Below are 25913 nucleotides of genomic sequence, written 5' to 3'. Positions count from 1 at the left end.
AAGCTCCTATCTTTGCTAGACAAAACCCAAACGAAGGACTTTTAATCTGATGTTTCAAACATGGTAATCAAGCAGCTGGATTTATCCCTTTCAAGAGTAAGGTCTCGTCCACTGCCAACATTTAGGGAAGAATTTGCCTTTTTCCCCCTTTCCCTAAGCTACTGGTTTACTACTAGAAGTAGTTATGTAATAATGCGTATGGCAGGGTAGAGTGGTGACCCACGAAGCAAAGTCAGCTGAGCTGTGAGATCCTGTATTTCTGAAATGTAAAGAAAATCAATATCACACATTGAAAGAGAGCTAGATGACTGCTAGCTGGAAGTGACTTTGGCTTCATAATGCGTATGCAGTTTTTTTTTAAATGTTACCCAGTTGTTTGTGGCGATAACTGATCGTCCAGACAGAATTTATTGCACATGAAAAACTGTGGCGACAGAAGACAGAGGCAACATCATCTGGACACTTATTCCAGCTGTCTGCTTACACAGAGAAGCCAGGCCTATAACTGCTTTCATCACAGCACCACTGGTTTCCTTTTTATTTCATTTCTCCTCCATAAAGATCAAGTGTGGGACTCGACCAGGTTTACAGTCTGGGTCTTTTAATGCCCTTTTGCACCTGCTTAATGACATTTAGCCCAGACTAATTGAGAGGCCCCAGATAACCATCTGAGCTGCCATTTGGGCCTGCTGAAGGAAAAGCAGCCGGGATGACAGGTGGGGGTGGATGGACGCCTTCTCCAGCTAGGCGGGGATAAGTTACGTGGTTGTGTTGGGTTTGGGAGCTTCTGTCTGTCTGCTTCACCTCTCTGGGAGCAAAGGGGAGACAAGGTGAAACTTTCAGACGTTTGCTCCAACGCACACACAAAATGTGTAACGCACACACACGCCCACCACCTCTCTGTCAGCACCTGCTCTCCCTGCTCCCCACGCCTGCCAATTACAGCTTCACCTTTAGCTGGATGCTCTATCATGGCATGCCATCTCATTACAGCAGCCAGCTGGCCACAGCCAAAGGCCGACTGCTGCACACAACCGCCCGGCTAAAGGTCAGCTCACACACTGCTGGACGCTGCCACAGGCCCCGAGCACTGTGGGTAAGGAGCGTCTATGAGTACCAGATGTAAGTTATGCGTGTATTTACCAAGCTCAGTGATCTTAACAACAGGCTTTCACAAGACTTCTGGGTCTGGGAGCAAGAATTAGGACTTCTGTGACTGTGTGCACATGTGTGTGGAAAGGATTCTGTGTATGAGTCACAAAGAGGACTACCTGATGGCTTTCATTACAGCGAGCTGCTGTCCTTTGCAAAGTGAATCACCGTATTTGACAGCTGTCAAAGATCTATTAATGAGTGTGTGCAGGGATCGCTGGCAGGGGATGCCAGGGTTTTTAGTCACGGTCGAGGCACACACGCTGCCTTGCCTGCTAATCGTTGATTGTGGGTTTTCAGCGATTCGAGCAATGATGCATCCCTGTAAAGGAGTTATTTGACGTTTCATTGGCCACAATGTTGATTTGAAGATTGAACACAAGCTGAAAACAGTGATTATATTTGGCATGTATTACTAATCGGCTAAACCTGATGAATGCTGAGAGACACTGAAATGTACCAGTCCTAAGAGAGACTGCAGTGTTTCTCACAAGGTTAATGTGTTTCTTTTGCTCGGTGCAGCTATTTATATTTAGCATGTCGATGAAAGAGAGTGCAAATGTTCTCATCTCAAGAACAAACTGAAAAGGAAAGACTTTTGTTGGTGCATTTTGGACATCTGGCATTTGGGGAAGTGGCCCTATGAAATTTTCAGGGAGGCACTTCTGAAGACACCTGTCTGACCTGAGGGAGCCTCCTGGTGCATCTGTGGATGATGAACTGATAGATTAAAATGACTCAGGACAATGAGGAAGGCACAGAAGAAACATCTGTGCACGTCACTCTCCTGTGCTGAATTTAAGGACTGAGCATGAAAATAAAACTGAAGCAAGTCATATATGAAAATGTCCTCACCACACAGACAATTTCATGAAATCATCGGCCTTGCGGTGAGACAGTGGAAAGTGGAAGCGATAGCGGCATTAAGCGAGAGAGGGAAACTCACCCATCTGTTCCACGATGTCTGGAGGGAAGACTCGGGAGGCGAAGGCTCGACGGAAGATGTCAGAGAACTCCTTATCGAGGCCGCCGATGCCCATCCTCTCAAAGTTCCAGTCTGGGCTGATGATGGACTGGCGAGACTCTCGTGTCTTGGCCTTCCCTGAGGAGGTCAGACACAAACACACTAAATGTTTTGGAGAGCCTGATGTTTTTGATTATTCACTGGAAAACACGCATATTCTTTTACTTCTATACAACAGCGCTCTTTTTTGTTGTGCTTCTTTAATTGACAGTTATAAGTGACACCTGCAGGAGTTTTTTCAAGTTCTACTCTGATTCTTTGCAGCGAAATTAGTCTGGTGTATTGAAGGAGCACTGTTTGAACAATTGCTTTGTCTTTTACATGAGGTAAATTCTAAAATTTTGCTTCGTTTCTGACTTCTGTGTTCATTAAAATCTCACAAAAGTCATACAACTAGAATACATTACATTTAAGGAGGCCATTGGCACAGATGGACTTAAACATTGTACCGCAAAATGTGAGAGGGAAAGCAAGCGGAGCAAAATGTGTGAAGTGTGCCCCCTTGTGGTTTTACACAGAACTGTCCTACAGCCAGTGAATGTAAAGACACATTTGTATTATTATATGTTATTGTCATGACAGCTTTAGTGGCTGTATTCCACATTTGCACTGGCTATTGACTAAAGATTAGAAAACAAGATTCAACTGAAATCATGTCCTGTAATCAACTAACCATGTGTGGTTGTTACTTGAGCTGTGTTTCAACAGGTGTAGCAGCGAACTGTTATTAGAGCCATGTTTTGTGGACACTCACCAACCAGTGTCACGGATGAGCTCTCTGACTTCTCAAAAATCACCTGACTGTTTGGCAGCAGCAAACCGATCTCAATCTGAGGGAAGAAACAAAAAAAGTCAACTATTTATTCTTTTATTCTTATTGTATGTGTCTGGAGGAAAGGGGAAAATCTCCAGATACCTTTTTCTGTTTCTGTTTCTTGTCGGAGGTGTGATCTCCCCTTAGGATGCTGGGGTCCATGCCCTCCATGTCCTTTATCAGCAAGGCAAACACCTTATCACAGAAACTAAACACCAACTAAATAAAAGAAAACACACACAGGCAAAATTTATGGGATGAGGACAGAAAACCAAAAGCTCCAAACAAGCAAATGTTTAGACCGGAACATTATTAACCCCTGAACGGCCCAAACACCTGCTGGCCGATGGTGAAGCTCTGGTTGTTGAAGTCCTGGATGAACTTGCTGGCCATGTGGTCTGAGTCGTAGGGGTTGCTGTCTGCGTTCTTCTTCTGCAGGAAGTCAATTTCCACTGTCATGGTGCTTATACACTGTTTGGACTTGTCAAACTTGTAGTTTGTTACTATAAAGAGGGGAAAAAAACGATAGGTGAAGAGGTTTATAGTTCAGACAACAGCATCTCACACTGAGCTGGACTGTTTCTGATGGGACGGTTAGTTCTCCTCAGAGCCTAACTACCCATGAACTGGCCAAATGACACTGTGCTTCCTGTAGGTTCTCAGGAGCAAATGTCTTCTTTGCTTGTTGTGGCCACTTGAGGAGGAACAAGCTGAAAGCACAACGTCTGTCAGATCATCACCCTTTAAAGTTGTTATCCCAAACAGTTGCCTGTTTACACATGCAGTAGACACAGAGGAAGATAAGGATTCAGTTGGAGTCTGATGTTCACTCTTCTTAAGCTCTGTATCAACAATCTGGCTCTTTAGCTGCTGCATGCTATTCCTTCTTCACCAGCTAGTCGCTAATGCTGCCTGCCTGCCTTTGGGTGCTGGGCAGGTTGTGAACAGTAAGTTTGTCTGAGTTTTTTGTTTAAAACAGCTGTCGGCTTCTGCTGGAAACGGGTTAATGAGAGTGACATGCTTTGGTAAGCTGGACAACACTGCATAATTCAGGCATGATTATTTATGGGTTTGTCTATGATGCTTATGTAACAGAACTGCTTTTTACAATTACACATTATGCAGCCTTTTAATGAACAGTTTTAATGATACATAATAACTGAACACTGGTGACGCTACGCTCCAGGCAGACTGCTTGACTTGTAGACTGTATCGCAGCATTCATGGTCTGATTACGTCCAATTAGTCGATAACTAAGCGCCAGGGTCTAAGCTCATTAATGCATTTTGAGTGTTCACCAAATCAATTAATGCCTTGTTAGCATGCTGTTCTAAACAAACACAGTTCCTTTAATCCTCTAAATCAGCAACACACCAAGCAGTTCCTGTATTTGGTATGCTGCTACACTGCTACATTATGGAAATCAGTCGTACTGTAAGTTGTTCTCTTGTAGACTGAGCTGATATTTAGACCGCTGCCATTTAATTAGCAATATCTGCTACATTATTCAAATTCCAGTTACCAGGAGACGCTGCCAAAACACCCTATCCATTATGGATATTAATTCAATGTTCAAATATTCTGATATAGTTGGCAAAACTGTGAGAATATTCCTTTGATCAAACATTGAAAAAAGCGAAAAGGCTTTGTTGTTTTTTCTAGAGGATGTTGAGAGAGATAAAGGTATCATGAGACTTGTTCACTCGGTGGATTATATTTTCATTCCTCCTTTTCACTCCTGATATGCAGACAGTATCATAATAGAGCCCATCACTTTGGGCATGGCTTGGCCTGAGGGAGCCGAGCGAAACATCTTATCAAAGAACAGAACCTTTCCTTTCTCTGGATGCTGGCCAGCCTGTGACACAGATGTGCATTGACACACCACCCAGCCATATTGTTATCGTGTCTCTCACTGTGCAGGGTAAATCATGACCCTTTGTGACATCTAAATAATAGCTAAACCCCCTAACCCCTCTTATAATTAGTCATCTGCAGAATATGACCATCAGAAGTCAGCACAGTGACATGTTTTTTTCTGGCGGGGAGAAAGACTGCAGCCTTTAAAGTCAGGCACATGTACGCTGCATGAATCCCTCAACGTCTGAGGGTTAGATTTGATGTCAGAGGCTATTATATTTCTATTGTGGCGAGGTGTCTGTGACTAAAAAGGCATTCAGGGAAAAGAGAGGAAGACTGTCAAGCACTGCTAATCAATAGATGACAAATTAATGGCAGTCATCACAAAAGGCTGAAAGGACACCGTAGAACAATCGGAGGCTTGTGGGGCCTGAAGAATGAATTTGGTTCATGGTGCAACTAAAAGTGCACCAGTATCCATGTGACTATCTTTATTTACCATGTTGATGTGCATTACACCAGCTGCTACAGAAAAACTTTAGTTATACTTAACTGTATTATAAAACATTGTACACTGAATGGGAATGTCTTCGAGTGGGACGGGTGAAAAAAGACGTAGACTGAAAGACATTTGATGGATACGGACGGTGTTACAGCATAAAATGTTTCAATACTATATGTACGTAGTTAAAATGTGTCAAAAAATATGCAGTTTCTAAACATCTGGGCACTGAATTCTTTAGCGAACGTTTCTCATGTGTGAGGAAATAGTGCATTTGTTGGGACCTATTTTCATCTGCGGATTAACAAAGATTTGACAGCACAACAGTCTATGTAGCATTGAGTCAAAACAATCTACAGTGTGTGTGTTCACAGTAATGAGTGTGGCTCATTTAAAATCTAGAAAATCACAAGTCTTGTGCTACAAACATGAAGCTTACCTTCAACCTCTTGTCCAATGGATAGACCGGCCCACTTTCTCTGTAGAGAAAAAAGGCAAGTGATTGTTAAAGTTCCATGTCTCGTCATTTCCTTTTGTATTAGAACAAATTATTGCCGTGGAAAAAAGGGCAGCTGGTTACAATTTGGCCATCAATAAGATTGTCAGCTACAGTGAACCTCAAATAAACAACACTACAAGTTTCTTGGACTCATCAGTACAACGTTCCTCTGCAGCGTGGTCTTATTTCACACTTCTTTACACTACAATGCATAACTCAGATCTATATCTAAAACTTCTTTAACCGCCAGTTGACTAGTTGAGAGGTTGAGATGGCGGCCAATGATGGCTGCCATGTCAGATCTGAGCGGATCAATCAATAGATAACATTTAATAAACTCTTGTGGTGAAATAAGACCGCCTCGAGGAGGTTACGGTAGTACCTGTGTGATGCTGCGGCTGCCAAGTTTATAGACGGAGGAAGAGCAGGCAGAGACAAGCAAGGTAAAAAAGGAAAAAGCAGTAACAGACAGATTGAGACAAACAAAGAGGTCCATGCAAAGAGCCCACAGGCAGCACAGTTTTTCTTAGAGAACATCTTGACATGCAGCATATCAGGTCACATTCTGTCCTGCTAGCAAGGTTTACAAATATATATCTATCTTCAACACCAAACAAGTGTGCACCGGTACTTCAGCTATCAAATAAATGTGTTACTTGGACAGCAAATATAGGCATAGTGATGATAAACATCCAGAAACAAAAACATTTTCATTTTGTCTCACAAAATCACTCTTTCTGGAGGATATCTGCAGAGAACAGTTTTCACTGAGAGCATGTGGCAGGGAACATTTCTCTGTCAAACACTAGAACCCACCTGTGGCAGGCTGAAGGCGATGGTCCCGGCGTTAACACTGGGATGGGTCTTCAAGGTGAACACAAACTTGTGGGTAAAATTGCGCACAATCACATGTCTGCAGTGAAATGAACAATTGGGAGACAGAGGAAAGGATTATGAGTTAAGAGTCATACAGAGCACATCTGAACCCAGATGTTATTGTCCTCTTTCACTGAAGCAGCGAAATGATAAATAATCAGTCAAGGCTGAAGGAATCTGTTGATAGAAGCTAAGCTGACGCTCACATCCACCCATTCAGCAAACAACCCACACACACACATACATACTATCATTACTGCACGTATGAGAGGAAACCCCACTCACTCTTCAAACTGTTGCTCCTTGTCGTTGATAACAGCACAGTTGGTCAGTGACAGGTGGTCTGTTGGGCAACGAGCCGCTTGCATAATCTGAAAACAGAGCAAAAGAAGGCAGTGACTCCGCTGAGGAAGTCATATCTCATATCGTATTTGAACCATGTGGGTTTTCGGAAGCTGCCACTCTCAAAATTTTAACACAAGCTTCTTTTTTTTAGTCCTCTAGAAGCCATTTCCTTTGAAGTTATAGACATGATTAATGGTTTATAGTAAAATGGGGGAAAACTTAATACAGCTTAAGACAGATTGTGTCAGTCAGCACTCTTGAAGCTTTGCTCCCACTAAACCACCATTATATACATGTTGTTGTGGTGATCTCTCTACACCTTCAGTACGGGGGTCTGGGCTCCAAAGTGATGTCCTCAAATATCTTGTTTTATCCACAACCCAAAGACTTCTAGTTTACGGTCATAGAGCAGTAAAGAAACCTGAAAATATTCACATTTAAGAAGCTGGAGTCTTAAAAAATAACTCAAACAGATTATCAGTAATTGGAATAGTTGACCACTAATTGGTGCAGCTGTAGGAAAGAGAAAACTCTTACTTTACTTTGTCTATAACAACCACTAAGGCAAAAAGGTTTACCTCTACTGAAGTTAATTGCTTGAATAGACTGAATACAGGGTGAAATAAATGTGAATAAAGTCATGCTATGCTGCCAAACATGGCTAAAACCCACTGAACTATATATCAAATTCTGGTGCTGTTCCTAAAGTTCCCAAAGATGCCAGATATTTCAGCCTGAATCTAAGGGACAAGTGTATAAACTCATGAACAAGACATTCTGAATATTTCCTTTTGATGAAATGCTGCAGAGTCTTAGGTTTGAACGTTTTGCGCAGTGTAAACATCATACCGCTTCAATGAGAATACGCTGTACATGATGCTGACAGACAGTGTGGGAAGAGATGTTTTAACAGCCTCAAAGCTACTTAAGCGGAGATGAAAGAGGGAAACGGGATGCGAGGAGCTCACACATCATTATACATGGAGCAAAGTTGCAGCTCTTTGACCTCTGCTGTGGACTGACACCATCATCCTAGAAACACCATTAGTGACGCGCTACAGTGCCTCACCCTGAGCCACTCAGGTCTGGCCCACAGTATTAGCTACTGGCTGGGTGAATCAGCATCCTCATGGCTTTGGTGAAGCATCATGATGCACTGTGACGGAATACCAAGTTAAGGTTAAGCTGGTCCTATAGCCTTTATTTGGCCTCAACAGTTTAAGTGTAAACCAAAAAGTACTAACTCTGTGTAGATACAGTATTTATGGTCTATTACAGATAGCCTCTTCTGACAAGGCAAGTCTGTCTAAGTCACTAAGAGACTATAAGAACACTGGCAAAGGTCTGAGGGACAGAAAACTTGATAATATGAAGATTTGGATTAAATCAGTTTGAAATAATAAGGACAAAGTGAATTAAATACCCACAGCTGTAGACACTAGATCTAACTCCATGGGTAGATCTAACCACGCAGGGCTGAGGGGCATTGAGTATGTTTACCAAATAAATCTGGACGACAACAGTTGTGTTAACTCCCCAAAGAGTAGAACTCTAGCTCACTTATCAGGTGAAAGACAGTCCATATGCATTACATATGGTTTGGTTGTCACACATAATGAGTGACAGAAATATGAAGCGATGCACCGTATAGTATATTACAAACATATTTTGGCAGATGCTCTCGTCAGAACTCTTGACACCTTGAGGATATGACAGAATTATGAAGACGACAATTCAATCAGAGTATAAGAAATGAATCATAAAAACCACATTTTAAGTGTCCAAGAAAAATCTACCTGCGCTTATTCTCATAACCTAATTAAGTTGCAGCAAACGAGGGAGAATTACTTGCTGACCTACATCTCACACACATTAAACTTTGCCTATTTCAAGCAGTTCAGCATCTAGGCTAAAGACGGCATCCTGATTCCTGATGTGCTTCGAAATGTATTATGTATACATTAAATATATTTTTATTTCTATGCGGTGTCTGATAGTTTGTGATTAATTACTATGTATATTTTGAATGCCAATAAAATTAACATTATCTTGACACTTGAAAATGGGAACCATGAATTGTGCCTTTAAGCCAAAGTCCAGTAGCATAGAGAAGTCTTTCCTAGGCACCAGAGACTGTGTAAAGGGCATTCCTTGCATTGTTTCTATGTAATCAGCTCAAATGTAAAGTGTAAATGACGTACAGAAAGGATCTGAAACAGCATATGATCTGGGAGACTCTCTCACTATTTTAGGCTAATGTGAATATTGTTGCTTTGAATACACCAAGAATGGAGAGACAGCTGAAATCTTACATTGCATGATTGCATACTCACTTTTACAGCCTTGATACTGTTTTATACAATAGCCCTGCAGTAATTAGCCCTAATTACAGTTCAAGTGTACGGTTATTGCTGAAAATGTTTTCAGGAGGTGTTACTTCACCTTTAGGCCCATCTTTGAGTCTGTAATTTGCGGTGCTGTTAATTGCATTGAGTTAAACTCACTGATAAAAATGGATTGGACCCTCTCAGTATGGTGCAACACAGTTCAACAGTAAAACAAACTATTTTTCAGTGAGTGAGATGCAAATGACGGCGGTGAAAAAGGCCTGTGGACGTGAATATTCATTCTCTGAACTTGTTTCAACACCAGATTGAACTGAAATGATGAGGTAATTCATTAACGACAGCATTTATTTTAATAATCAATCATTTTAAAGCAAGAACTGCCTGGCTCCATCACCTCGTGTGTGAAGATCTACTGTTTTTCTTACTTTTCTGTGAAATCAAACTGGTTATTTTTTTTATTTTAGACTGTCAGTCAAACAACAGAACAGTTTCAAGATGCCAATCTCGGCTCTGGGAACTCGGCTGATGGTCATTTTTCACTATTTTCTGCCATTTTATACATGAAATGATTAGTCGAGAATTCATTAATTGAGAAAAAGTAATCAGCAGCTTAATCAATAATGAAAATGAGTGTTTATTAAAGCCACAACAACCTCAGGAGTTATTGTAGGGTTGAAGCATTAGACTGTAATGTTTTCTCTTCTAAACAGCAACTGTGTGTATTTGTAAGCATTAATGAAAAACACTGTCACACAAACAGAGAGACACTTTGTTTCCACTGCAGCTACCTGCTACTGAATTGATCTGACTGCTTTTCTTGTTCCTTTTTAGCCATTTAATGTGGTTAAACTTCCCTCATTTCACTCCAGAACCATCACTGATTCAGCCTCTCGCAGTCGGAGCACTTTTTTTTTATCGCAGTCAACAACAATATGGACCATGAAAGTTAGAAACTAAGAGGCCGAACTGCCCCTTACATGACCACATATTAATTCAGATCAAAACAAGCAACACTAACTTCTAGCTAGCAACAGTGTGAGTGGTCATAAGATCTTCTTCCGGGATTCCTACGAAGTTTTGAATGACATCTGATTCTGCCACACAGACCAGCTTCACTTTACGAGTTAAAAAAGCCTCTCGTCTTTTAAACACACGTTAAGTTTAGTGCTCTGTGTTTCCCCTCCGTGGTGTGCTTGGATTTTAACTCCGATATTAGCTTCAAACGAACTCACCCGGGCGGTCATCTTTGTGTTTTTTTGTGTTTTACTCTCTTGTTCAACTCCAGTTCGGCATTAACGCTGACAGACCAACAGCAGGAAGACAGTGACGTGGAGGGGCGGGATCTGCCGACGTACCGTGATGTCATCACGCACTCGACGCACGGAAGTATGTAAACTTCGATTTAGACTTTACTTTATTGATCCCCCATAGGGGGAAATTTACATATTACAGAAGCAACAGAGGCAGGGGCAAGATAATAAAAATAATAAAAGAAAAAAAAAAGAATTAAATTGAATAAATGAAATAAGCAACAGTAGAAAATGAAAACAGAAAAACAGATGAATACACGTTTATTTTTTAATTGTTTATACTTAATAGCATCCTGAATGGTTATGTTGCTCTTGTGATGAATAATATTTTTAAATTGGATGCAAAGATTGTTATTTTATACCATGAAAATGATCACAAAATACAACTTCGACATAATTTGACTTGATCTATTTGGTAAATTACATTATACAAGATTTTCTAGATTCCTCCTATCTGTTGACATTCACACTATCCAATTTGAAAATTACATTTTAATTAAACTTGATCGGAAATAATTTAAATGTATTGGTATTTCGTGGCTTAATTCATTCATACCATATTCTTTATTCAGAAAAAAATAGTCAGGGTGCAATATTTTTTGTGCAGCATTAAGGGACCACTGTGTTTTTAAAATGTCTAATAAATGAACCTTGAATATCATTGTTCTGTAGTTCACGTCTTATATGTTGTAAATGTTTCAGTAAAAAATAAAAATTAAAAAAAGCAACACATCACATTGATAAGCCTCAAACATGATTAGAAATGTTCAAGTCAGAAATATAAAAGGATTGTCTGCATCGTATGTGACAAATTCAGAATGAATACCATTGAAAAAATGAATTATTGATTCTAACTCATCTGAACATCAGTTTAAAAATGTCTAAAAATCAAGAACCACGAGTATGTTTGATATTAATCTGCATTAAAAACAAGCAAATAGTTGCTGAGACCCACATTAAGATTTCTAAAATGCAACATGTGAATATAACTGAACTACAGAGGTCGAGTAAAATCTTTATTCTGGATGCTAAAAGGGTGACAGTGAAACCAACACTGAAGGAAACCAGATGTGTGATAGAACATTTGAGGCCTGGAAGTCGTCTCTCACTGCACGGCCATGACATGATTGTGCTTCTCATCGTCAGTCTTGAGAGGAAAAGAAGAAAGAAATTCACGGCACTTGTTTGAAGTTTAAATCTGCTGTGAGAATTGGAAAACGGTGTTGACGCACATTAGATTGTTACTGTTCACAGATGTGCATCGGTCTGTAGTGACGAGCAGAACATGTCTGTGCCTACGTGTGAGAACACGGGTGGTGTAATCATCACACTGTACAACTCAAAATGAAAGACAATCCAACGCTGTCCATTAAACTGATTTAATGCCCTTTGATGTGAGGTTGCTTTTTTAAATCAGTGACAAATATAGCAGCAGGAGGAAGAGACTCTTGGGTGGATTCTGTATTTCATAGTGTCGTCTGTTTTCCTTTAGGGGGGGGTATTCTTTAAGAAATGTCTCCGATTGCTTGGATACCTTCCACTTAACAATTGTACCCATTTTCGGCCTTTAACTCCCATTCTTAAGTGCATTTAAAAGACACTTTAACATGTAAATCCCGTTTTCTCACCCTAACACTGTAAAACAGATATAGCTGGGTGGCTACTCGTGTTATCAAGTCAAATTATCATCTGCAAATTTTGCAAGAGACAAGACAAAATCCTTAAAATACAAAATATTTATTTTGAAAATGTCATTATAAGAGAGAAAAAAAAATAAAATAATCAAAACCAAATCAAAACCATACAAATTGTTTGGTTACTAGCATACCACACTAGTGCTAGGAACTAACAATGGAGAGTTGCTCACTCAGGGATAACTCAAAGACGCTCAGAGGCGATGAATACATCTCCACCTCTGCCCTCCAATTTCATATTGCGCTCAAACACTGAGGCAAACAGAAGCGCCGAGAAAGTGGCACTAGTGGTGAAATGGCATCCTGTCTGTTCTATGAACGTACATAAGCAGGGCGGGCAGACACGTGGCAACCATCTGATTCTCTCTCTCTCTTTTTTTTTTTTTTCTCCTTTTCTTTTTTTAAACAAAAACACAAAACCAAAAACAAATAAAGTGAGTTTAATACATATCTGAAATACAGTGGGTACTTAACTGTTGGCATTGATATGGAGAGGAAAAAATAAAAAGCTAGAGGGAGCACTTTGACCAAAATTCAGAATCCCAAGGAGTATCCCAACCTTCCAAAATCTGAGCAGTGTGCTTGTGAAAGATATGGACAAGAAGGAGAAGAAAGCCTCGAGTGTGAGGCCGCAGAGGTCAATGTTGCACCTTTGAGGTTGCAGTGGAGTCATCTTAAGGCTCGGCAAGCCCAACCTTATAGCAGATATAAACATATATGTATTCTTAAACCTTTTTATCTTTTTATTGTGGTTGTACAATATTCCCTGATGGCCTGATTTGGCCGCTGAGTGTTATACAGAATCCTGAAGAGATATCAAAATTAAAGAGGAAAAAAAAACAAACAAACAAACAAGAGAAGTGATGAAATTGTCCATTGAGGGAGAGGAGGGGGAGTTTGATGGGGGAATCCTGTTTGTTGCAGTTTGTGGGACTTTTTGTCGCTCTCCCTTGTCCCCTTCTTAAAATGTTACACACGCTGGTCAAACACACACAGTTCCTCCATCGCACTGCCGTGGCAATCTGCTCTGGGGACGGAGAGAAACAACACATTTAGTAGAGAGTGAAGAAGGAGCACGTAAAGCCACACATCATCTTCTCTCTCAGACGCTTTGCTTTACCTATGTCAACTTCTTGGCTTTGTTGTAAAGTGAATCCACGACTTTGCTCATGTTCTGAATTGTTTCCAAGGCTGCTTCGTATGTTTTGTCCACTGGGGGCTCTTCAAATATGATCAAGACGCCTTCACCTTGGTCAAGGATTCCTGCAGCAGTAAAGAAAAAAACACAACACATTAAAGGACACTGAAGACGCTTGCGCTGCCTGTGAAGAGCACGAGTCTGATATTTGTTTTAACAAGAACAGACGGCTGCAATTACCGTGAAACTTTTTGTCCAGAATCATCTGTGATAATTTCCTCTCAACATCCCCCTGTAAAGAAAAAGAACAGAAATGAGGAATAAAGCTCACACCTCAATGCTGATTTTAACACTCTGGATATATCGGTCAACTGCAAATATACATACCTTTGACAGTTTGATTAGACCTGATATGTGTTCTATCTAAAAGACAGAAGGAGGCAAATTAAATACAGGACTTTATCATTAACGACACAGGCACAGTATTAGAATATGGAAAGAATACCCCAGAGTTAGCTCTTCAAAAAGATTCATGAAAACACACTCTATGCATGTTACAGTGAGATTATCACTGGCCATTCAACAGACTCTAATGAAGCAAAGGACTGCACCGCTTTGCATGGCTGCTATTGCACCAAAATCATGGCTATGATCTGGTAATCCTTCTTTAAAACCTGTTCTGTCTGAAAAGGGCTTCTTGGTCACAGACTGCATAAAAGAAGTGGACATAGCGACCGCGACATCACCCATTGGTATGTGGATTGCCGTTTTGATGCCTCAAGTTTGGCATTTAGGCCGTCGCCATCTTGGTTTCAGAACCAGAAGTGACAGATTGGTTGGTCTCCCGGTAGTCTCGTCCTGAAGCATCACCCTGCTTTGGGATCTATTTTATTCTAAATGAGACTGTAACTTAATAAATGAACATCATGTCGTCACAACAGACTGAAACCATAAACTTTTCTGAGAGTTCTGCTCATTTTCTTCCATACAAACAGACTTTTTGCAACCAGCAGTCGCCCCCTGCTGGCCATTAGAAATAATGCAGGTTAAGGACACTTTGGCTTCACTTTTCAGCTACGTCCACTTCTTTTACAGTCTGGTATAAAGTTAGACTGTACAAAGTTCGACCTAGCATGTCCTCACCTGTACTCTGGAAAATGGCTCAATGACTCGGATGAGGTTTTGTTCCAGCAGGTTGTCGTACAGCTTGGCCAGGTGAGTGTTGATGATGGGATCGTCCCTCAGTTCTGCTCTGTACTCCGTTAGGGCCTGGAAGATGCACAAGTTTGATTGTAAAATACTGAACCTTGAGGTATTAGTATGGATCTGTACTACAAAAACTTCACTAAAGTATAATCATCTAAAAACCATGGGGTCAAAGATCATTTGTGTGTGTGCTGCACAAATCACTCAGTGGGGAAAAGGAGCAGCACTAAAGAGAGAACAAACCTAAAAAGTCTAGATGGAAATTCACAAACTCACAACTATTATTAGGACTAAAGGGATTCTTACCTTTTCAAAGTCTGCTAATGATCTGTTCTTGCTGGCCTGGGCAACACATTTCAGTGCATCTGTCTACATAAATAAAACAGAAAATGTAAATATTATCCCACAGGAACAAGATTAATGAAAGTGTCTCTGCACAAAACAGAGATGCCTACTAAGTAAAGTGAAGGTCATTTTCTTTTAAACTGATCAAGACAGAAAGTGAGACACAAAAAAGTGAAGTACTGCGAGCTGCATTGTGAAATCCAACAAAAAAACAGAACATTTTCAGTGTTGACGCATCAGTTGGGATTCATCCTCCAACATACTTTTGTGATGTGACAGCAGCAATAATCAGGAAAAACAAAAACAAGTGACGTTTGCCAACAGTTGGAGCTCATGACTTTGCTGCTTTACCCAATGTGTTGAGTGGAGACTGATTAGTACTTGCCTGTCGGCCGGCGTATCGCAGGGCCAGTTTCCCACTGATCAGAGCTTGAACCTCCTCTGGTCTGAAACGGTTACGCAACAGAAAAATGAATAATCAGATACAGAAATTCAGTGATGTTCACGATTCAACCGCAGTAAAACAGTGTACACTTTCAGTTTTAAGCACTACTCACAAGTTGAGAACAATTTTGCACAGAAGCATGTATTTGAGTGCCGTGATGGCTCTGGGGCTGTCGATAGAGTCGTAGCCCTCGAAGGCCTCAAAGAAGTAGGAGTAGGCCGTCTTCCAGTCCTTCTCCTCTGCTGCATGGATGATCCCTGCAATAGATGACAAGGCACGGTGGTTAGCGTCTATGGCCAAAACACACTGTGAAATGCCAACAGAAACTGGACAAACTCGCGGAGCTGAAAATAAACACTATAGCTGTTTATTTTCCGCTTACTCATAAAGCAGGACATTAGAGAAGCATTAGCCCTTAGCTGTGTCTCTTTATACCAGTTCACAGTGTTTTAAAGTCATGATTAAACATGTTACTTATCATACCTTGCAGCTCTTCTGCCTTCTCACTAGTAAACAAAAACTGTGTGACTCTGAATATGTTATTGGTATGAAATGAGCTGAGCCACTGAACACACCTTTCCAAGCGACTGTTGAGATTCATGGACGCTTTTGAGTCGTGAATTCTAAAATATTATCAAATTTTTAAGTCTTTGTTTGAGGGTAATAAGCAACGTATTGCATGATGACCACAAAATGTAATTACTCACTTAACCGCCATTAAATTGATGACTTGCTTGACTATAACCAGACTGATCCACTGTCATGCTCGTTTAAATAACTAATAAGAAACTAATCTAGTGTGTGATACCATCAAATAAGACAGAATTATCTGACCAGCCGAGTCCACACCTGAATAAATGTTTACCGATGTTTACCTCCCAGTGGAAACGGAGCTTGTGACACATAGTTTGGCTATGACTTCCCCCGACCCATACACTGGGGAAAGTCCCACTTCTCTTGTTCAATAAACCCAACAGACCTTTATTACAGCAGGTACTTTGACGTAGTCCATTTGAAAACATCCATTAAAATGTTATTACCCAATATGTTCTGTTGTTTTTTCCTACACAGACGGTACAGCTGCTAAACAGCAATAAAATCAGTGCCAGAAATGATAATCACTGTTATGTATCTGAAAGTTATTTTACCATAGTTTTAATATTTTCTGTCGTACTTATAAATAATAAATTCAATACCTTACTAGTTTCCCCAAGTAAGACAAAATCCCCTATCTGTACCCCCCCACAGAGAACCAGGAACACTTGAGCCCGGGCAGGGTGTGGAAGTGAGAACAGCAAACACATCTGACCTGACTGCATGTCCAGAGCTGCCTGGAGCTTTGGAGGACAGTAAATGGCGTTGGCGGTGGTCCTGGCCGAGGTGAGGGCAGCGCGGGCCTTGGGCAGATTACTGAGAGCGTGGTACGTCTTACTTTCGAGCAGCTGAACCTCTACCAGAAGAGCTTTGTCATCCATCTTTTTTAGCTCCTGGAGCAACTGGGAGCCTGAGGCAAAGAGAATAAGAAAGATGCAAATAACACTTGGTAAATAGCTGCGGGGTAAATGTATAATTACAATCCTGATACGTGCCGTTATTTCTCCTCTCTTAATGGGTAAAACTTTTGCAAACGATTTGTTTACAAGCTTCCTTTGTCAGTTTGGCACATGTTCAAACATGGACTACAAATTTCAATAAAAAGCAATATTAATAATAAACTTTTTACATGGATATGGAATGGACTCGAAAACATGGGTGCTATGCATGTTTGATCAACAGTAGCAGTACCGGTCTTTTTATAAAATCTCAAGCAGAAGACGGACACTGCCATTGACCAAAAGATAAAAATGTCCCGTCTCTGAACACTCACCAAGCGCCAAGGCCTCCTGGTATCGTTTGGTGTCAAAATAGAGTGAGATCAGTCGTGCCTGAAAGAAGAGAGTGCTATTAGACAAGCAGAGAGCAGCTGCTCCAACCTACTGCGTTGCAGAAACACTGCAACAAGTATCCAAAAGAGACAAAGTACCATCAGTTATAACAAAAATAAAATAAACAAGAAGCTTAGAAAACAGGGTCTCTTTGTCTCAGCATGATTTCACTGACATTTTGACATTTAGACCTTTATCTGAAAGTTAACTGTTAAACTTCTTACAATCTGCTTAAATGGGTGGATGCAGATACATATAGACTGTAGGAGCAACATGTGATGGAGTAGACATTTTAGCTAGGCTTGTGCCTCTTCAAAATGTCCGGCATTATGAAGCCATTCACGGCAAAAATCAAAATGTTGTAATGCCACTCACACACTTATTGGAAGAACGTGTTGAATTATAGACAGTTCCAACATTCCCAAGAATAACTTCTTGCAGAAAGAGGAGCTGAACCGACTCTTTGCAAGGGTGGAACTTCACGCTGACGCATATAAGTGATGATCTTTTTACTTTAAATGCTGCAACCTGAAGCTGAATTACATTGTTGTCTGCTAGTTGTAGAAACACACATACATTCCTAACACCTGTTTTAGGTTGGATCTTATCCTTCTACATGAGGACTTTTCTCTCAGCCTGAGCTCATGGTACACACAAAGATCTAAAGTTCCTTGTAATTTTTATTTTTTTTTTTACTCCTATCCCCGTCACTCTTCTCAGATTTCACTCACTCATAGATGCCACAGTTTCATTAAATTCTTTACTTCCACACTTTATACGTATTACTAATACTGAATAGTGTTGATCCTGTGTTCTGTAGTGCCGCCAAAGGCTCTAGATATTCCTGGCAGTGAGAGTGAACCTGCTGGCACTTATTTGGCCATGAAGCCCGTTTTGGCTGCTACAGCAGGGTGATGTCATCATAGGCGGCAGAGTGTAGCTGCTGAATTATCTCTGCTTGTCAGTTTCTTCAGGAAAAGTTTAAAAATTGACTTCATCGCATGTATCAAGTGTCCTGTTTTCATTTGGTGATGTTGCATCTCTGCTAACAAACGCTCCACCACAGCATCACCTGCATGAGTCTGAACATGTTAAATCTGATCCCACAGCTGCTGTTTGGAGATACTACTTTTGTTTTTACTACTTTTACTTTTATATTAATTTTGTGTGTCAGCCCTAACTACGGTTGGCAGAAGGGACAAAAGAAATCAAGTTGTCAAATAATTGGTGCACCAACAGTTGTTGCAAATGCCTTTGAAAGCCCAATAACCTTTGGCTACACAGTGTTATTGGAGTACTTAGTTGTAGCTCTCCAAAACATATTGCAGAGGCTTATGTTTTACTTGAAAGCTTTGTATTTCAGTAATATCCAGTTGAGTGCCACAGTTTTCCTCTCAGTTGAGAGGGGTGGGGGCCCTATTGCCACATTCTAGCAGTGACATATGGTGTAGCTTAAGTTACATTTATGCCATTTGATAGCACCAACACACTCATTCTAAACCTACTTACCTCCAGAGCCTGTCGTAGGAAGGTTCTCTTCTCGGCCTTGGCCCACTCAATGCACTCAAGACACAGCTCAACCTCCTGCCCCGTTGCTGCCTCCATGTCAAGAAACAGGTCCAGCAGAGAGCGGACCAGCCGGGCCGCCTTGGCCTTGCTGATGGAAATCAGGAAAGGCCTCACAAATTTCAGCAGACCCCCTAGTTCTGGAGTGAGACAAAATAAATATATGAGCAACAAATGTCAATTAGATTATCCAGAGGCTTAGCTGAAAACTAAAAAAAACACTAGGCTACTACCTGCAGCCTGTCCGGTCTTGGCCAGGAGTGTCCCCAGCTCCAGGATGCTCTGTTCTTTAACCCTGACAGCTTCTTCATCGTTCTCCTGAACATCTCTCCTCACTGTTAAAAACAAAAACAAACAAACAGTAAAGCAACAAGTTGACAAAAGAAACCAAAAATTCTTATTTAAATTCACACATGATGCAATATGAGAACTTTAAATAGTTAAAAATAAGAAAGTTAATCACTGATTTGTTTGAGTCCTGGACTCTGGTCCTGTTTTATGGTTTTTGATGTCACATATTGAGAAGATCTCATTATTGGGTCTACATGTAACTGTCAATTAGTTTTTAGTACATAATATATTAATAAAGGAGTAAAAAACACAGATCTTAAACTAAGCAAACTTTAAACTTGGCTACTAACTAGTATAAAACTTAAATATGTTAAATTCGCAGTTGTAAAAGTGGGAAAGCAGCAAATTAAGATGGAGTCAGTGAATGTTTGGCTTATTGCTTTATAAATGTCTTACACAATTGTGAAAAATCAAGTTGGTTATTTTTCTGTCAAAGTGCTAATAAATCAATATCCCCCGCTGCTGAGGACAGGATCAATGTTTTGTCACAACATTTAGATTTTAGCGGAATAAACAACGCAGCAGGACATCTTGACAGCAAGTGGGCTGAAGTGACAAGGCAAATTGAGGACAGTGGTGCCTTTGAGAAATGTAAGAACTGTTTACAGCACATAGTAATGCTGTTTCCTGGTGAGTTCACACGACCACAACCACATAAGAAACCTCGGCTAATTACTCATAAATGTCGCAATGATAGCAAAACAGGTAGTAGTTCTTCTCACTCAGTCAGAGAGCTGCATTTCACTGTGTTGATGGGTTAAAGGCTTTTGACAACAAGCTAATGACGTTAGCCACTATAGCAATCATGCTAACGTGACAGTCATAAGTAGAGCTAATGGTAGTTAGCCTGGAAACTGTGGTCAGTAGCAAAGCAACACAAGACCAAAGTACACAGTCACACTCATAACATTACTGATAACTACTACATATTTCACACTCGGGCCTAGTGTTGCTAAAAAGCTAACAACCACTAGCAGTTACCGTTACCCACCGTTCAACAGTGAGTCAGCACGGCACACCACCGGCTCTTGCTATTGAACGCCACTAGCTAGCATGCTAACCACGCCACCTAACACTGGCTGAGAAAAGGTGGATAACAGCGGTCCGAGGAGTAATGTCCACCTCACGACCTCAGCCGAACACCCACCTATTGAATGCAGAATGTCGATAGAGGCGTTGCGGTCCGTGCTAATGAGAGACTGCGCTCTCTGGAACTCAACCACTGCTGCAGCCGCCATCTTCCTTATTCAAAATGCTGCTTGAATGAAAACTACGTGCGAGGGCTACGTTACTTAGCGTATGTGACGTCAGCGTGTGACTTGCATGACGGGACTTGAAGGCGGTTGGGAAATGTAGTCATATATATATTAAAAAAAAAAAAACTGTGTACCAGAAGGTCATTTTTCCACATATTTGGTTTAATCATATACATAATTTAAGGGAAGTAAATAGCACTAATTTAATTTTCATTAGATGCAATTTTATCACATAGTTATAGCCAATATTTTGTGTAAATACTCAATAGTTTCATGAGAATGAGACAAATTTCAATTTATTCAGTTTGTTTGTGCGTCTAAAGGTTAACATACGCCAGCAAGACACTATAATATAATATATTATAATATAATATAATATAATATGATATGATATGATATGATATGATATAATGTAATATAATATAATGTAATATAATTACACTGCAGCATACACAGTAGGCTACGAACCAATGGTAAAATTCTTGAATAGTCTATGGAATAAAGTAGATACTTGCTGAAAATTATTTATTCTTGGAGCCTGTGGTCTAACGGGAATAATATTTGTAATGGATGACTGGCTGACATCCAGCACTGAATAAAACAGCAATATCTGCGCTAATGGCAAAATTATATATTGGTCTGACCACAACTCATAACAGAGCACCACAGTCACAGGAAAAACCCCATTAGAGGACTGTAGGAATATTAGAAACTGCTTGAGATCGCTGTCAAAGCCCAAATGGAGATTAGAATAGGACGATGTGATACAAAGATCCCATTCTATGCTCAATATAGAGTTATAACCGGCATGCACTCCACATACAAGTGCTCATTTCAGTGTTCTTGATATGTTATGTTGGTGCTGAGGAGAAAAACATCGCGGCAGTTCACTGGGTTCACTTTGCACGGGCGCTGCTGTGTGTGGCTATAGGTGGAGTTGTTTCCCAGCAGAGACAGCAGCGCGCACGGAGCGCAGAGCGGCGCCCCACCACCGCCTTTGCGTCAACCATCCTCACACAGTCAGTGACACAACACAACATCAGCCCTCGCAGCATCCGCATCTCACGGCCAGGAGGACCAGGAGCACCTTCATCCAAGCATCCATTCCACAACTGCCCACCATCGTCTGCGCACCGACACCAGGCGTGTTCATCCACCGCTTGCGCTCTATTTTTTTATTTTTTTGCATCGGCTCGGATTATTTCCTTTGTCGCATTTCTCTTCTCCGAGATGGTTTTATGTTTAAATCACGCCTTGTAGGGGCAAAACAGGCTCGAGACGCGGAGCATCATCGTTGCGGCGCAATTATATTCTCACTGAGCAGGAGATCTGGTAAGTGTGTTTTAATTCTGGAGCATATTCTTGCTGAGAGTGTAGGAGTTTAGATTTGTGGATCCATTATATGAAGAAAAAAAAAAAACAGGTGATGCGCAGCTATATCTTATCAGGAAAATATGGCGATAAACTCACAGAAATCGGGATGTGGAGTCAGAGAAAGCCCAAACCACCCTCATAGTGTGAGATATTAACGAACAGGGGGGGGGATATATGAGGGTTATCTTCATTTTGAAGCCACCGCCTATCGTGGCCAGCATGATCATTTCGACGCAGACGCTCAGCTTCAGCACCGTGGAGAGCAGCCCGAGCAGCCCACACGGCGACAAGCCCGCTGGATCCACTCATTCCAGCCCAGCGAGGTGGCGATGAAAGCTGGTGTTTCGGAATCTCTCCGCAATCAGCCACCAGCTCGTAAACAGGGCGAAGGAATGAAGCGTGGAGCAGCTTGGATGCTGCGCAAGTGAGCAGAGTCCGATCCGTGTGCGTCCGTTTCGTGAGCAGAGCTGCTGCAGAGAGGAGGAAAATGTGTCGTGCAAAGAAGGACTCGTGCATCTTTCTTTGTTTATCTCGTTTCTGATGGAGGTCAGTGATGTGACCTTGGATTTGTGCGCTAAGATGCCCAATCCTATTTGCATCAAACGCGACCTTCACCTGTTATTAAGGTGTTTACGTTTCTGTCTTCCATTTTAGTGAGAGGGGTGGCGCGTGGCTCACTCGTCGGCCATTGCCCATAAAATATGGATCTCTCATATCATAAAATGTTTATGATTTTCATCCTATAGGATCCACATGCAGAAATCCCCCGTGCTGTTATTTTTTTTCTTCTCTGCTGATGAACACAAGCTGCAGCACAATTTCACACTAAGAGGTTTATGATGTTTGGATGATTCTCCTGCTCGTTGCACCCATCATTCGCAGCAAGGAGGGACCTGTGCTGTTTGAATTAATCAGTAGAAGCTATAGGCCGATCCATTCCCCCACTTACTGAGTCAAATCAATGCTGCTAATAAGCCTGAGGTTCTGTCGGATGAGCCGCTCAGGCACACATCTACAATACAGAGCTGATAACTGAGGAATTATCTGATGCAAGATGGATCATCTTTGATCTGATATGAGATCAGATTCATTTTGGTTGCTGTTTGTAAACCTCCTTGAATTAATTGATGTTTCACCGGTTATTTTTCTGATAATTGATCTTTTCTGCTTCCAGCAGTGGCCATCTGGAGAAACTGACAGAGAGCTGAAATACAACAGAGGCTGTTTCAGCTGAGGTGATCGTTATCCCGTCAGAGAGCAGCTCACAGGACAATTTCCTCCTCGGCTTTAGATGCCCAGCGGCAGCCTGTAGCCCGGGACTCCCAGCTCCCACAAGCGTTGAGGCTTTGAGACCCTCAGGATCTCCCCTGGCAGCCGCTCTTCTGACCCAGTGAGGCTACAGCTCCTGGACGCCTCCCCGCAGTCACCATGGGAACCGTGCTGTCTTTGTCACCTAGCTACCGAAAGGCGGCTCTCTTCGAGGATGGGCCGGCCACTGTGGGCCACTACACGGCCGTCCAGAACAGCAAGAACGCCAAAGACAAGAACCTGAAGCGCCATTCGCTCATCAATGTGCTCCCGTGGAAGCGGATTGTAGCAGTGTCGGCCAAGAAGAAAGGCTCCAAGAAGGTGCAGCCCAACGGCACCTACCAGAACAATGTCACCCACCTGAACAATGAAAACCTGAAGAAGTCGCAGTCATGCGCCAACCTGTCCACCTTCACCCAGGACCAGAGCACTCCAGCTCTCACCAAGAGCTCCAACAACACAGCCTCGTCTGTCAAGAAGGCCCCTCTGGCCAACTCCAATGTGGCCCCCGGGACCCCAAAGAGAGTGATTGTCCAGGCCTCCACCAGTGAGCTGCTGCGCTGCCTTGGGGAGTTTCTGTGCCGGCGTTGTTACCGGCTTAAACACCTGTCACCCACTGACCCAGTGCTGTGGCTGCGCAGCGTGGACCGCTCCCTGCTGCTCCAGGGCTGGCAGGACCAGGGATTCATCACCCCTGCAAACGTGGTCTTTGTCTACATGCTGTGCCGTGACGTGGTCTCCTCCGAGGTGGCCACGGAGCACGAGCTGCAGGCCGTGCTGCTCACCTGCCTCTACCTGTCTTACTCCTACATGGGCAACGAGATCTCCTACCCTCTGAAGCCCTTCTTAGTGGAGAGCTCCAAGGAGACCTTCTGGGACCGCTGCCTGTCCATCATCAACCTGATGAGCGCTAAGATGCTCCAGATCAACTCCGACCCGCACTACTTCACTCAGGTGTTCGCCGACCTGAAGAACGAGAGCCAGAAGGAGGAGGAGAGGAGCCGCCTGCTCATCGGCCTGGACCGGTGAGGGGATGCTGGGGGGGGGGAGCAGAGGGGCGAGGGGAGGAGGGGCATACTCCGGTCTGGCATTTTGACAGGTTTGAGAGATGATTCGTGTTGCCATTTATTTATTATTGTCCAAACTGCAGAGGGACTGGGCCAATTAGGAAGTATTTGACATTCATAACAGCTTTGTATGTAGTAAGACAGAATCTTCAACCCTGGAGGGTCTCAGTGATTTTCACAGATGTCAGTTGTTTTCATTGCATTCGAGGGAGTTGCAATAATCACCGAAAAATGGGGCGTAAAAGTAAGAGCACTCTTTTTATTTTGCCTCTTAGAGACGTGTAATTATCAAGGCCACATTCTATTTTCAAACTGACACAGGATGGATTTTCTGTAAACCTGAGAATGAAAGCTTTTTTGACAATGATATATAAACAAAAAATGCCAGACTTGGGTAAATCCTTTGCTAACAAACAAATATATATCTATATGAAATACTGAAAATGTAAAAAAAAAAAAAACAAAACAAAAAAACAAAACAATTTAGACAAAAAAGACAGAAAAAAGTAGAACATGAAGCATACTTCTACAGCAATGAATGTGGACAGGACTGAGGCTGCAGCAGCCGACCAGTGACCTTCTGACTGTTTGACGATGTGGTGTGCACTGCCTACTGCAGGAGGGTGAGGGCCATCGCCTGACAGGCTTTCTTCATGCATCACGGATGAACAGGCATCCCTGGCTGCAAACCTTGGCTCTTTGGAATGCCAACACAACGTTCCCTCCATTAATGTGGATACGACTGGACTTTTTTTTTTTCCCGCTGCAATGCATATCTGAAAGAACAGCAGGGGCCGTCAATGCTGGATCCATATTTTTGTGGGTTTCTGTTTGTGGCTCTACAACGGGACCTGTACTGTACAAAGGAACACTGGATGGACAATAAGCAACCGTTGCATTGTGGGACTTTTGATAAGAAGACAACAGCCTGAGGATGTATGGCCGGTGATGAGTGGTCATACCGTGTGTGTTCAGAAACACCCACTTTATTTTCATCTAGAAAAAAATAAAAGAACAAGTTAATGGATGTTTTACTCCCCAGAGGCTTACACCTATGGCGGCTTATTTATTGCTTTTCTGGAACAAGTTTTCTTTCATTTTTTTCTTTTTTTACTTAGAAATGTAATGTTTTGCACGTGTGCCATGCAATTTTACAGAGTTTCCGGGAAGGCAGGAGCAATTATTACTTCTCTTCTTTTTACTTATTTGTAAACCAACTGCATCTGCATTAGAGAATGCTGTGAACAAAGTGACACTAGTTTTTTTTAGCTATGCTTGCTAAAATAGGCTATTTGTTTACCAGGGAAATTCTTTTTGTACTTGTCAATAGGTTGTGTTGCAACCACTTTGGAATGATGTTTGAGTTTGTGCTTTTGATTCAGCATAGAAAATGTTAAAACAGTGCCATATCTTCAATGAAAATCCCACAGGTCTGAGAACACAAATACTGTACTGTTTGTCCAGCTGTTGAATACTGGGGGTGGATTTTCATCTACTAATAGCTACTT

At 41.8% G+C, this 25913-nt stretch overlaps 3 protein-coding genes across 5 annotated transcripts in view; 1 reads left to right on the top strand and 2 right to left on the bottom strand.

The window, feature by feature from the left end:
• Positions 1-10737, bottom strand: part of LOC139219455 (vesicle-fusing ATPase-like) — a 44429-nt gene extending 33692 nt beyond the window's left edge. For both annotated transcript variants that reach the window (XM_070851311.1, XM_070851310.1), the window contains exons 1-8: positions 10653-10737; positions 7013-7098; positions 6668-6764; positions 5792-5831; positions 3327-3493; positions 3093-3209; positions 2931-3006; positions 2099-2254 (exon numbers count right to left, since the gene is read on the bottom strand). In XM_070851311.1, the coding sequence (XP_070707412.1) occupies positions 2099-2254; positions 2931-3006; positions 3093-3209; positions 3327-3493; positions 5792-5831; positions 6668-6764; positions 7013-7098; positions 10653-10664 (751 nt within the window). In that variant the 5' untranslated portion in view covers positions 10665-10737. The remainder of the gene's footprint in view (positions 1-2098; positions 2255-2930; positions 3007-3092; positions 3210-3326; positions 3494-5791; positions 5832-6667; positions 6765-7012; positions 7099-10652) is intronic.
• Positions 10738-12451: 1714 nt separating this feature from the next.
• Positions 12452-20647, bottom strand: psmd11b (proteasome 26S subunit, non-ATPase 11b). 2 transcript variants are annotated; one of them, XM_070852108.1, is made up of 13 exons: positions 20548-20647; positions 19283-19384; positions 18993-19189; positions 17426-17483; positions 16868-17062; positions 15671-15815; positions 15495-15559; positions 15075-15133; positions 14706-14831; positions 13950-13985; positions 13803-13854; positions 13545-13687; positions 12452-13451 (listed from the first exon to the last, which is right to left on the bottom strand). In XM_070852108.1, the coding sequence occupies exons 1-12, from the start codon at positions 20636-20638 to the stop codon at positions 13545-13547; spliced, it is 1269 nt and encodes a 422-aa protein (XP_070708209.1). In that variant the 5' UTR covers positions 20639-20647; the 3' UTR covers positions 12452-13451. The 2 variants fall into 2 exon arrangements, with proteins under 2 accessions (XP_070708209.1, XP_070708210.1); XM_070852109.1 differs by having other exon boundaries at positions 12452-13446.
• A 2811-nt stretch (positions 20648-23458) lies between these two features.
• cdk5r1b (cyclin dependent kinase 5, regulatory subunit 1b (p35)) lies at positions 23459-24367 on the top strand. The gene has a single exon (XM_070851911.1). The coding sequence runs from the start codon at positions 23459-23461 to the stop codon at positions 24365-24367; it is 909 nt and encodes a 302-aa protein (XP_070708012.1).
• Positions 24368-25913: the final 1546 nt, after the last annotated feature.

This window comes from Pempheris klunzingeri, chromosome 20 (genome assembly GCF_042242105.1).
Source record: "Pempheris klunzingeri isolate RE-2024b chromosome 20, fPemKlu1.hap1, whole genome shotgun sequence".
NCBI classification, from domain to species: domain Eukaryota; kingdom Metazoa; phylum Chordata; class Actinopteri; order Acropomatiformes; family Pempheridae; genus Pempheris; species Pempheris klunzingeri.
This window is presented reverse-complemented; position numbering and strand designations above follow the sequence as displayed.